The 14,055-nt window shown below is 43.4% G+C and overlaps 1 protein-coding gene across 3 annotated transcripts in view; it reads left to right on the top strand.

Moving 5' to 3' along the window:
- The window catches only part of MEGF6 (multiple EGF like domains 6), a 1,002,006-nt gene that overhangs the window by 814,084 nt on the left and 173,867 nt on the right, over positions 1 to 14,055 (top strand). For all 3 annotated transcript variants that reach the window (XM_069239937.1, XM_069239938.1, XM_069239940.1), the window contains 2 exons: positions 9,162 to 9,299; positions 11,920 to 12,042. In XM_069239937.1, the coding sequence (XP_069096038.1) occupies positions 9,162 to 9,299; positions 11,920 to 12,042 (261 nt within the window). The remainder of the gene's footprint in view (positions 1 to 9,161; positions 9,300 to 11,919; positions 12,043 to 14,055) is intronic.

The raw sequence follows: 14,055 nt of genomic DNA, 5'->3' as shown, positions 1-14,055 counted from the left end.
TGTCTTTATTTTCAATCTGTGAAAGGTCTTTCTTGAAACAGTTATATTTTGAGTACATCCTAAGTGGTAACTATTTTACGGGTAACGGGTATGTTCCAGACAACTGCATTGTCAAGCCAGCCCTAAAAAATGCAAGACCTGATAACTGCTTACTGTAGAATGTATGGTTTTGTAATCTTCGTATCCTTCCTTCTAAGCACTATAGGCCTTATTACGACCTTGACGGAGGAGTTTCCTCCATCACGAATGTGACGGATATCTCGTCCGTTGTAATATGATCCTCATTGAATATAATGGGATCATCATACGGCAGATGGGATATCCGCCACATTTGTGATGGAGGAAACCCCTCCGTCAAAGTCGTATTAAGGCCCTATGTCACTGGTGCAAAGAGGCATAATGCTTCACCAAAAATTGTCAATAAATAAATACTAAGGATAAAAGTGTTGATTTCGAGAGTTAAGAGTATGAAAAGACATTGGCGGGAAGTTTCTTTGGGTGAAGGGGCTCTGCTCACACACCAACATGTTAATTTTCAAATTTCTATTTCAAAGATGAGGAAAAAAATAAAAAATGAATTTCTACCTGGCTGGTTGTCACTCTTAGGCCCCCCCCTTCATCGAGGGTTTTGGCAGCCAGACACTTCCAACAGGGCACCTGCACTAGTAAGCAACCTTTCCAACTTCACTGGGCTAAACCAGGACTTATCTTGTTCAAGCATTGGCCTGCCTATCTTCAGGCCCTCAAGGTAACAGCCATTCATGATGTGCTGCAAGCTTCACCTTCTAAGGTAGCCTGGGTGCTGTGAGTTTCAGTCCTGTACTTCCCGGGGTTACCGTTCAGACTTAGAGGGCTCAAGTCGAGAAGGCTGTCTGTGTAGGAGACAGGATGGCGGGTCAGTCTTTAACCATGTGACCTGCCGAATCAAAGGTTCTGATAACTCTGGAACAACAGGTCACATATAGTAAACAGATACCCAGTGCATGCTTTGTATGTTCATGCACAGTATCTGTTTACAGGAGCATCTTCTTTCACTTTCTCCGTCATCTGTGATCTGAAGCTCTAGAAGACTGGCCATGCTTCCTTTCACAGGTATGTCAGCCTTCCTGTGTACGGGCCCAGGCTCCAGTCTCCCCATGCCCTCTCCTACCTCTTACAGACAGTCCACTTCAGTAAAGGTCATCTAGCCACTGAAACATTGAGCCAGGCTTTGACTCAGCTCCAGGTCTTCTTGGACTGGCCCCAAGCCCGAAAGATTTGCAGCCAACACTTTAGCCATTGATTTAAAAGAAGGACAGAAAAATACCATTTTATGGCTGAAATGCAGAACGTGTAACAAGAAAGCTGTAGTCAATCTTGGGATCCCCGACTCACAAATTAAGTGATCTTAGGCAAATATTGTATTTCGTGGATCCACCTTTTCCTCCATTATTAATTATGAGAGCACCTTAAATAATGTGAGTTCAAGGTGTGCGCTGAACAAAACTCTTGTGTTTGCTTTAATAGAATGTAATATTGCTCGTCTATAAGGGTAACTGACTTGCCTCTTAATTCACTAGTAGCATTGTCGTCATCCATGGGGTGGTGGGGCAAGATGGTTTCTAAATTCATGTTTAAAAACTGTCACTTTTAATAAATACATCAAAAAGTGGTGATACAGTTTCAGTGAAATTTATTTATTTTATTTATTTGTATTTATTTTAAGAGTTTTCTATAGCGCTAGCAAGACCGAGAGGGTAACAGAGCGCTTTACAACAGAACAGAAAATAAACATAAGAAACACACGAGTCAAGAGTCACTTTGTAGAATGAGGATACATAGGGGTTCTCATGAATAGAAGGGTGGCAATTCGAGGAAGGAGGGCTGGTGAGTGAGAGACCCTTATTGATGTGAGGGTTGGTTTAGGAGGAATTCTTTCAGTAGTTTCTTGAAGGTCATGTGGGAAGGGTTAGATCTGATGTGAATGGGTAAGGAGTTCCATATTCTCGGAGCGTTGTTTGAGAAGGAGCATGACCGAGTTTTTTGCTTGTTAGGTTTCGGTAGGAGGAGGAGGAGAGAGTTTGTGCTTCTCAGAGATCTGGTTTGACCAGCTTTCACCAGCTTGTTAGCGAGGTATTCAGGTTTCCCAGTGTGAAGGGCTTTGTGTGTTAGGCAGGCAGTGCGGAACAGGCAACGGGCCTCAATCGAGAGCCATTTCAGACTCCTCAAGGCTGGGGAGATGTGGTCAAATTTTTTAGTTCCCGTCACTAGTCTAGCAGCTGCATGAAGAGTGGACCTCATAGGGGCGAGTCGGGATTTGGCCGTGCCAGTGAGGATAGAGATCCCATAGTCTAGTCTTGAGAGTGCCAGTGCTTGAGTGGCCTGTTTAAGGTCATCTTGGGGAATGAAGGATTTGATTTTGTGAAGAAGTTTAAGGCTGAGGAAGGCATTATTAGCGTTTGACTTGATGTGGTCCTGCATGGTCAGGTTGGAGTCCAGAGAGATTCCCAGGGATTTGACCGTGGTAGACGGGGAGAGAGTGCATTTGAGGGCGTCAATAGATTTTAGCCATTCTTGCAGTTGAGGAAGCTGGTTAGATTTCGAGAGGAGGAGTATTTCCGTCTTGTCGTGATTGAGTTTGAGATGGTTATGTGAGAGCCAACATAGGGCTTCTTTAAGGGTATTGTTCAGACGGTGGATGTCGTCTAAGGTGGATAGTTCAATATAGAGTTGCGTGTCATCAGCATAGCGGTGGAAGGGGATATTGGCTCGAGTGAGGATAGTGGTAAGAGGGTCCATGTAGATGTTGAAGAGAGTTGGAGAGAGGACAGAACCCTGGGGGACCCCTCTGGTGATAAGGGAGGTGGGTGAGGTCGAGTTGAGAAGTTTTACTTGTTGCGTTCGGTTTTGTAAGAAGGAGGAAAACCAGCGGAGGACAGTACCTTCAATGCTTACTCTCTTTTGGAGGGAGTCGAGAAGGAGTTTGTGGTCGACAGTGTCAAAGGCTGCTGTAAGATCAAGGATAATGAGTAGGCAGGGTCTGTCAGAGTCAAGAAAGATGAGGAGGTCATCCACAATGTTAAGGATGGCTGATTCAGTGCTGCAGCCTTTCCGGAAGCCAGATTGAAGAGGGTTTAGGAGGCTGTTGGAATCGATATGTTGGGTTAATTGTTGGAGAGCACATTTTTCAAGAACTTTGGCCAGGAAGGGAAGGTTGGAGACAGGTCTGTAGTTGTGGAGGTTGTTCGGGTCTGCTCCTGGTTTCTTTAAAATTGGCGTGATTTGGCCTAGTTTTAGGCAGTGATTCAGTGTGTTAACTAAATACAATTTTTAAAAATTTAGATTTATCATTTTTTTATATGACAAATATTTTCAATTCTGAGCTCAAGCACGGGTTCTTAAAGCCAACCCAGACCCTTGGCTCAGCTCTCTTTGTTAATTTGTTGGCGAGCCTACGTCTGTGTCTACGTTCTTTGTGTGCCCGGCCCCTGCCGTGAGCTCAGCAAGGCCAGTTTTGGTACAGGGAATGGTCTACTGATGTACTTTATTTACCATGAATCTAGCCTGCAAAGAAACCACATGCTAATCCACCACCAGATCTTAAGTGGCCCTATGTTGTAGGCAATTAAAAAGTGACTTTGAAACAGTCGTCCATTCTCACTACACTAACTGTAAAGACTAATCCTTCTGAGCGATGCAGTCCCTAATTAAATTTTATGTTTTACTTCTTGCATTCCCTGAGACTGTTTGCGTTTTAGGTCTTGCCTGTACAGCTCATGTGATGCACTTGCAAAAGTATTGTTTACAATAAAGGGCTTCGAGCCCCCCACCATTGCTTACCATATGTTGGCATCGTTGTCACTCTTCTATGCTGCATCCTAATTGTCCAGTGCATGCTGAATGCCACTTCCTTTTCTTTCTGTGGTGCCTGGACCAAGTGAAGATTGATTCCATTTAATTAGTGTGCTTCCTTGGCTCACAAATTGATAAAGGTACTAGTTCTTTTACTTTATCCACTTATCTCATTTATCCCCAGCCGGTATGATATAAGTTGCTCCCTCGCCCACTAGCCCCTCCTGTCCAAAAACACATCTTATTTGTAAACAAACCAAGGTCCTGAATCAGATCAAAGGCTTCAGATAGTGACATAGATCATAGATTGAAATAATTGGTAAGATCAGTGAAGTCTAGGCATAAAGGGGAAGCCATATGGGCCCCTTCTGCTGCTTTGCGGAACCAGCTAGTTTTCAGTGGTGAACCGAGTCCCATGGAGGGAGTGGGCTAGGGGTGGCTGCCACACCATGATTAATTTCTGTGCTGGTATCCCTGATTATTGGGATCTGGAATGGAACTGAGAATATTGGATCAATTGTCTTATTGTCTCTCTCTCCCTTTGCCTTGTTTCGTTCCCTCTTCTTTAGAGCTTTCTTGTGCTTTCCACTCTGTCCTCCGTAAAGTATTTATGTGGTGTTTTAGAATTTGATATTAAGTAGTCAGATATGTCTTGTTCCTCATGTTGCTGATTATTGGTATTGCTGCCCCTTGTGGGGTGAAGGGGTCAGTGGCGGCCGGCAGCTTTGGGAGGAGGGCGGGCGGGGCACACACACAAACACACACACAGACTCATTCTTTCACACCCAGACACGCACGCACGCACGCACGCTCACCCATTAACAACACTCATTCCATTCAAACATGCACGCACGCACCATTCATTTTACAAATTCACACACATTCATTCTTACACACACGCACGCACGCACTCACATCCAGTAACAACACTCATTCCATTCAAACATGCACGCACGCACCAAACATTCATTTTACAAGATCAAACACATTCATTCTTTCACACACACACACGCACGCACATCCATGAACAACACTCATAACACTCAAACATGCACGCGCGCACCAAACATTCAAAGGAAAACATAACACACATACACACACACACACACACACACACTTACCTTCAGCCTCCAGGTCCCAGGAGGGTTGGGACTGCTGCCTTCCTTCATTGGCTGACCTTAGGTCAGCCAATGAGGGAAGGCAGCAGTCCCAGCCTCGTCACAGAGTGGGATGGGGTCAGTGAGACTGCTGACCCCACCTCACTCTGTGACGAAGTGTCACTGATTGACACTCGCCCTGGGCGCTTCAGGGCTTAAACCTGAAGCGCCCAGGGAGAGTGTCAATGGGTGACGCTTTCCTCGTCACCCAGGGGAGGGCCTGGAGGCACCTTTGTTGGGCCGAGGAGATCACGCCCATAAGGGTCGTGATCTCCTCAGCCCAGCAAAGTTCAGCTCAGGCAGCTAGGAGTCTGCGCAAATCGCGCATGTCTGCTCCTGGCTGCCTGACCTGAACATAAAGAGTGTCTGTCAGGCTGACCTTTGTTCAGCCTGACAGACACTCTTTATGGGGTGGGGGGGCGTGGCCCCTCCGCCCTAAAGGACGGGCCGCCACTGGAAGGGGTATGACTGGGGAGGGGGTAAAACTTTCTATAAAAAAGAATGGGAATCGGCGGTATAGGGTGGAGAAAAGGACCTGGTGTTATATTGAGAAGGTGAAAGCATGCAAAGGGTGATGTTTATTAACGGGCTGCATTGATGTTTTGACTTGAAGATGTAAGTTCTGCCTTTTGACCTTAATTAAAAGCTTTAAAAATGTTTCAAAAAATAACTGGTAAGATATTGTATTTGTTTATAATTTCATTTATGTAGCACTTACTTGTCCTGGTGAGGCATTTAAGCTCTATAGGGCAATTCAGTGGTAACTCAGGCAAATTTTTATACCACACAGTGACAAGCCACGCCACACAGTGCCACTCCAATACACACCACAGAATACCACTCCACTCAACGTCATGCTACTTTAAGCCACTCCACTTCATTCCACTCAATGTCACTACAATCTACACCACTCCATGCCACTTTACACCACACTATTATTTGCCACTCTAATCTATGCCAATTTCCTTTGCCACTCCACTCTACTCTATGCCACTCAACTCTACGCTATGCCACTCCACTTTATTCAATGTCACTCCACTCTACATCACTCAATGCCACTCAATTGAATGCCACTCCTATCTACTCCATACCACTCTATTCTACGCCACTCAGCTCGATTTTATGCCACTCTGTGTCATACCACTCCACTCTGCACTTTTCTTCCCTAAGCCACTCCATTCTATGCCACTCCACTCTACAATATGCCACTCCACTCTAATCTGCTCCACTCTAATCCACCTCACTGCATGCCACTTCACGCCTCTCTGTGCCACTCCTCTCTATACCACTCCATTGCACTCTGTGCCATTCCACTCTACTCTATATTACTCCATCCTTCTCCACACCACTCTTTGCCACTCTACTCTACGCCACTCTACTCCTCACTAGTTCAAGCCTCTCTACACCACTGTACTCTACGCCACTCCATGCCACTCTCCACCACTCTACTCCACACCAGTCCACAACATGCCACTCTACTCAACAGCATTCCTTTCTACCTTACGTCACTATTCTACGCTACTCTACTCCACTCCAGTCTACTCTTTACCATTTAACTCTATGCCACTCTACTCTGTTCCACGCTACTGTATGCCATTCAATGCCATTCTGCTGTACAGCATGGCTAAAAGACATTGTCAAAGCCAATAACTCATGCATAGGTGAGACCTATTTGCTTTGCTGATGCTTGTCCTAGATGGTGTGTTTCTGTAGTTTTTTCATGCAACGTATAACTCTTATATGGTGCTTACTGTTAACTTAGTTGCGTCTAAGTTTCTGGGTGAGTCCAGGTTGTGGGTAGGTGCTCATGAGGGGACACAATTGAGAGCTCTAGAATTGAGGCTAAAGGAATTTGAAATCCTCACAGTGCCTGTCAGTGGGTCATAAAAGCATGTAGATTATATACCCATCCACTCCTTGGTATGGCCACCCTGCTGAGCACACAGAGTCATGGTCATGTACCTGCCAATGGTAATTACCAAGGACCTATACAAAGCAGTTAAAATATTGACAGCCACAAAGGAGAAACAATGTAGTGTTCATATGTGAAGAGAGTGGCTGCGCATGTGTGCAAATGTGAGAAAGCATGTGAGTGAGAGTGGGTAATGGGAAGTGAGTGAGACTAACCAGGAGTGCTGGTGAACAAGTTTGGTGAATGATGGGAAATAAGTGAGAAAAAGATGAGTGACAACGATTGTGAGTGAGAATAAAATCCTATATATATATTGGGCTAGTGCTCACTGGAATTATGTGCGCCCCACCAGCTTCAAAGATCACCAGTGTCACTGGGAAAAGTAAAACAGTTTCTTACTGAAAACGCAGAAAGTCAGGAAAAGCACTCAAAAGAGCAGACATACACATCATATGTCACTCCTTACTGCACAGTGGATAGTGATACAATGCTCTCACCCCCTTCAAACATTGTGGCAGGTGCAGTTTGGATTAACTGCTCACAAAAATCTGTCAAACTGTAAATGCTAACTCTAAAAATCTAGGACCCAAATTTCTCATAGTATTGAGTCGCCCATGTGCAACAACAAAGTTAGATTCATCAAGTCACGCAGGGCCACCATGCATAGCTTGATTAATCTGGAGTAACTCAAGGCAGCGCAAATCACTGCTTTGCACTACTCTGCCCCACAAAGGCGTTCCATGGGTGAAGCGTGGGTGTTGGCACGCATCCACTTATGGATTTGGTGCATTCCCAGATTTACCATTAGTAATAGACCTGGGAATGCATCAAAATGATATGCCTCCCTGCAACGAAGGGAAATATATTTGTTTCCTCTTTTTTTTTCCTCTTTCTATGTGTGCTGCACAGTGGAAATTGCCTCTCAGGATTTGTTTGTGCAGGAAGGTGTCTCTTCCTGCACAAACACAACCCTATTTACAACGCAGACACCCTCGCACCATACTGCAAGGGTGCCTGCATTTGTGCTAGGCAGCCAAAAGTGTGCCAGTGCTAGGAAAGAACAAAAATGAGCTATATGAGGTAAAATACAAAGCATTCATGTGGCTGGCTGTGTTGCACTGCATGAAAGTATGATAAATATGCCCCTAGGTTAAGTGTAAAAAGTAGAACAGTATCCTAAAGAAATGTGAAAGAGCAAACATGCAGAAAGGGGAATATCACCTATCACATGAAAAAATTGCTACTTAATTGTGTCACTAAATGCATGTACATCCTTGCTTTGCTCTTTCTATGTGTCTCTAATGCACCTATTGAAAATATATATCTGTCTAGTATCAAATTCCGAGATGAGTGCTCTACTTAATACATTATCATTTTTCTTTGGATATCGAGCAGTAGTACTGACTTTGTCCCCTAATTTAGCTATTAAGGACACTGGCTTTTTAAAATAGTAGCTGTTGCTTGGTAGAGTCCACAGCTCTCCCTGACTGCACAAGTACACCATTCTTGCTGAAACCGAAGGGGGTTGTTTACAGTTTCGCAGATACAAAACATTTGTGAAAAATAGGCGCGTGTCCTGTCTTCTATTTTAGAGTGTTCATTCACCTATGTGTCTTCCACCCAGTTCGGAATGTATACCCATGTGTATGCTGTAAATTAAGTGGACTGGACATGCACCACTTTTTGGCACATACCCTGCATCCACAAAATCTAAATAACCCACTCACTTGCTATTATGTTATGACATCATTGCGGAGAAATGCAGGTATGTTTCAGCAGGGCTATAATACTTTATTAGGTTTCTACTAAAATGCTCCACAACTCTTTTGTAGACTGAATAGACTCCAAGTAGTCCTCGGAGGATTAGCAGCCCAACTTCCTTGTAGGAAGAGCTACTGGAGCTCTATTTTGTGAGTTGGTCATGTGGCGTGATAACATCAAGAGAGAATCCCATGCCATATGTAGGGTGTTGTTCCAGAAAGCGACCCATGATTTAGGGTGATGCTTCGGAAAGAGTCTTATTCTTTAGAATGCATAATGAGTCTCTATGACCATCATTTGTTACGTGTACCCATGGAATGCAGAGTTGGAGCTGGTGCCCTTTTTGTGATAGAAGGATGCTTTTTAGAGCACTCCAAAATATCTCAGCACTTCCATCCATCCCTTCGCAGTGTGGGAACAGCGTACTATCACATTATTAATAGTGAACGGGAAGAGTTCTGGAACATCTACTTAATGCGGACATGGTTCTTCTCTTGCAGGGATCGAGATGGAGATTGTCAACAGCTGTGAATCCAACAACGGTGGCTGTTCTCACCAGTGTCTCCACACCAGCTCAGGTCCCCGCTGCTCCTGCAACTCTGGATACCAGCTGGACGAGGACCAGAAGACCTGCGTAGGTGGGTGAAGTATCACCGTACAAAGAAAAGTGCTTTGCATTGCGCCAGGTTTTCAGGAAATGTCTTATGGAAAAAACAAAGTAGTATAATGGGTAATCTGTATATTGCTTTTGCTACTAAGAGGTTGCATTTCAATAGCAATTCATGGATTGCTAGTGCTGTAGGAAATGTGGGAGTGTTCCACCTGGCCATTGCATCTAAAATGTTAGCCGGGTGCGGGTAGACCCTTCCACATGTAAGATAGCCTGACATTTGATGGACTCTGTGTGAGCCCCAAGGCCAATAGGTAGGTAAATAGGTAGATAAGATTGTATTGAATAATTTATGTTAAAAATCAGTACAGTATCATAAATAATACAACAGCGTAATTGAGCCTAGAAAATATAAAAGACATCATCAATCATTCATCCACTCTGTGATAGTATTATGTACAAAGCACGAAAAACAGTTTATTAAAGCTGGGCCATGCGGCACAGCTCTACATATGGGAGAAATGTGCTTAGATACCCAATAGCTTTATTCAAAGTCCCACTAAAAGAGAACTGCCTACTGACCTAATGTCAGTAGAAAAATATATATATTCCATTCCCTATAGGCCAGTCAACCGCCAGTAAAGATTTCTTTATTTGAACAAAAAAAAAATTATTTACTTCTTCACTCCCCAGCTTTGCACATAATGTTTTTTTTTTAGACTGTCTGCATGAAATCCTAAAACCTCACAGGGATTTGCTAGGGAAGAGTCAATGAGCTGAGGACGCCGACACGAGTTTTAAAATTGAAAACTGGTGCTTCTCTGATATAGGAATCAACCTAAAATATAAAATCCTGAAGTGATCTGCTTCCTGAAGCCAAATATGTTGCATCACTACCCTACTCAATGATGCCCATTTTACGAGTTCAGAAGGGTAAAAGGCTTAGGAAACGCTACGCTGATTTGAACTTGTGACTCATTAATTATACAGTGAAAGCTTTGTCAACTAAGGTGTCTTACCAGCTGCCTTTTGATAATCTGTTGGGTATTTGGGTACCTTGTCAATAAGGGTGTTTGCATGGACATCTTTGATACAGGCGTCAATCGGTACTCAACTGCTGCGGGGTTTGCATGTTTTTTCTTTGTTTGTTAGAGCTACTAATCTGAAACTGATGGTGATTCTAAGCGCAGAGGTATTTCCTCATTCCCTTGAATGCTTGCGTCCTGCCTTTCGGCTGTTTGGGGTCCAGGCCCTTTCTGCTGTCTAATAATCACTTACATGCTGTAGAATAATACACAGGTCTGCTGCAGGAATGTGGTTGAGAAGCCATTTCCCATGTGTGGTCCATCTGATCCTGTCACACTGCTGTTATTTCCGGGAGAATGAAAAATATCTTTTGTGGAGCTAATGGTGGGGGTCGAGAAGCAGGAAGGGAAGACATAACTGTATCCCAGGCCAGAGGTCAATAAACATATGTTTACCTGCACAGTTTTGGGGTGATGCTTGTTTATGCCTTTGCCAATGGCAGCGATATGTGTGTTAATAAGAGTGGAGCGCCAGATGTGTTGGCTATAATTTGGAAGCATCATTTTGACGTTACAGCTCACATCTGTTTGTTGTTATGTTTTGAGCAGTTCACCTACTTTGTGTGCATATTTAGATGTACAGATAACTTCTACATAATTTGATCTGGGTGAGAGTAGACATTGTGTCACCTTTAGTTGACTGTCCCCAACAGGTAGTGTTTGCCTCATTACTTGGAAGCACAGTATCATGGATAATTAGCACATGGACAGTTAACCACAACTGCTGCTTTCACCTTGGGATGTGAACATGGCTTTCAAACTTGGAATATGGTGGGATATACCCTAAAAGTCTCTGGTATTCTGAAGGATCAGGGACAAGTGATGCCTATGGGTATGCAACACTGAATAGCGCATTGAGCAGTGGTTGCAGGTTGCAGAAGCACAAAGTATTAAAGGGCTACAAAAGAACTTACAAGGTGAAGGATCAGATCAGGTGGATTTGTGACTGGATAGGTAGGAGTTGCCAAGAAGCATGGAAGCAGTCTGTTCAGGTTGAAGTGCAAATTATTAAGTGGTACAGACTTCGAAGAGAAACTGCAGATCTATCCAAAAGTATATAATGGGTTACGCAGAGGCAGATCCAGAAGGCAGCAGGTGTGTAACATCTACTTCGAATCCCATACTGTGCATACAACTGCCACCTTTCTAAAGGGCCACTCGATCTAAGGCCTGTATATCGCTCTGACCTTGCATCACTGAGTGCTTAGTTCTAACACTTGAGCTATTACCCTATGGTCGGACGCGCGGAGACCACATACCACACACTGCATGACCTCTTACTTCCGGTATTACTCCATGTGCAGGCAGACATTAGTTGGCATATGTAGTCTTGATACAAATGTCAAGTCAAAGGCAAAATCAGGAGGAAGTCAAAGGTCAGTGGGGGCTGCCCAAGAGCACATGCATTTGAGTTCAGTAAACTACAATCTAACCAATAACCCTGTTGTAAGACATTGGCCGATATCTGTTGTAAGCCATGGTCGATATCTGTTGTAAGACATGGTCGATATCTTCTGTTGAAGTGTGGTGTGAAGCTCCACTCTCTTGTATTCTCTTTTTCAGATACTGACGAGTGCACAACAGGAGCTTCATGTTGCCAGCAAGATTGTTACAACTATGCAGGTGGTTACGAGTGTGTGTGCTACGCTGGTTACAGACTGAACGCTGATGGGTGTAGCTGCGACGGTAAGCGCTATGATGCAATGCTCTTTTCAGTACTTGGTGTTATGTGCACATAAGTTCACCTTATACACTCAAATGACTGATTTACAAGTGCAAGGATTTTACAAAATGTGAATTTACAGTAGTAAGTCCATTTACCAACGTATAATATCGCTTCAAATATTACTCATTGGTACATTTATTTGAAGGGGTCAGGAGAGGCTGCTTATGGCGAGGAAGACCTGAAATGCTTAGGAGCACATACAAAATAAAGAATTTGTTTGTTTAATTCCAATTTGTTTCTGATTATTTCCACCGTATAAATGGTCAGGGATGTATTCCTGCTCTGGTGGTATTGGGTATGGAACACCCCCAAAACTGGTTTGGGCATAGCAGAAGCTGTTTCGCCATAGGAAAAACTGAATTATATTGACTTTGGAGAAAAATACAAGTAAAAGTGCAATTGCACAAATACAATGGCATTTATTCGTGCACAATTGTATATTTGTCAAATTGGGACATCCTTTCACCCGATCGTAGTTCGTGATTTCCAAACGTTTCTCCAGGAGTAAGTCTGCAAATATGTCACTGTTGCTGGTGTCCTTTGAAAATTTCTTCTTTCCATAAAACTGCATAAAACTGTGTAATATTGCGAGTTCAGAATTACAAAAATCTTGGAAACTTGTACCCACTGACTCATGTACAGTGTCTACGATTATTGTACCAAAATTCCGTATTCTAACTGGATGTTGACGTACAGTGTTCAGTGCCTATGGAACGTCCCAAACAATATTTCTGAATAAGTGCTGGCACTAGCATTAAAAAAATGAATGCCCTCCCTTCTGCCTTCTCTATCACAGGTGAGGGCGTATGGACTTCATTGCTTAAAGGGAAGCCATTTTCCCCACCTGTGAGAGCACCTCCAACTCAGCTGTGCTGTGAGAAACTCCTGCTTCTCCTTCCGACCGGTTTCAGTGGCACCAGAACAGAAGTAGGCGAGGACTGGATGTAGGAATAGGGATGGGAACGACGGGTGTGTTCTTTGTTAGGAGCTGAGAGACATCAGGTTGTACCTTGGCCTCGTTGGTGCCCTCTGAGGGATTAATAGCCGTTGGTTCGGTTGCTTTCTCTCCTTATCCACACTGACTTGTCCATTGGGGCATTTCTCGTAGTTATTGAGCTAGACTTGGGTGGTTGAGTTAAACGGCCAGGATTAGGACCCAGGATCCTGTTGATACACAATTCATACATTAAGATAGCAACGAACATGTAAAACATCCTGTTATTATTTGTCCAAAAAATAGTTTACAGTTTATATTTTGAGGGATTCTTTTCGCTTTATCAAATCCCTGTCTTTTATTTCAAGTAACTGTAGTCACCTTTCCAAATAAACCTCCACGTCTGTTTCAAGAAATCTGCACAGATCAAAATAATGGTGGTGATATTTTGGATAGCTATGTGTGAACAATTATAACATGAACAGTGTAACATTCAAAAGAAGTTAAATATTCTGTAGTGATGCATACGTGTGCTTTGGGAAAATATAAACATTATTTTTTAATATTCTTGTGATAGAAAATTTGAGTTGTACACATTTCAACACAATAACAAACATCCTATGCAAAAGAAAATTCCTGAAAAATTCAGTGGGGCTCTGAGCTGTAGTAATTATGCTCCTAATGTTATATCCTAGTGACATTTTATTCAACAATATTTCTGGGATATGAAGCTGCGTGTTTCTAGGCACACAGAGTCAAATCAAAGAGTGTTTATATGCCATGCCATTATTCTGTTGGGTCACAGCTCTTGCATATTATTCGTTTAATGTTTATCTGGTAGAATCGTTTTATGGTTTGCTGCAAGTACAAAAGCCGGAGAACTCCTGCCGTAACTGCAGATCTTCCAGCATCTGCGATTTCACGGATCCACATTCTTGAACGATTCTCCTTTGTCATGCTGAGAGTCCCTGGCAACCTTAAATAGCAGTAGCCACTGTTAATATGGCCCTATGTCCAGAAAAAGTGGTGCTGAGTTTCA

The sequence above is a fragment of the Pleurodeles waltl genome, chromosome 6 (assembly GCF_031143425.1).
Source record: "Pleurodeles waltl isolate 20211129_DDA chromosome 6, aPleWal1.hap1.20221129, whole genome shotgun sequence".
Lineage (NCBI taxonomy): Eukaryota > Metazoa > Chordata > Amphibia > Caudata > Salamandridae > Pleurodeles > Pleurodeles waltl.
This window is presented reverse-complemented; position numbering and strand designations above follow the sequence as displayed.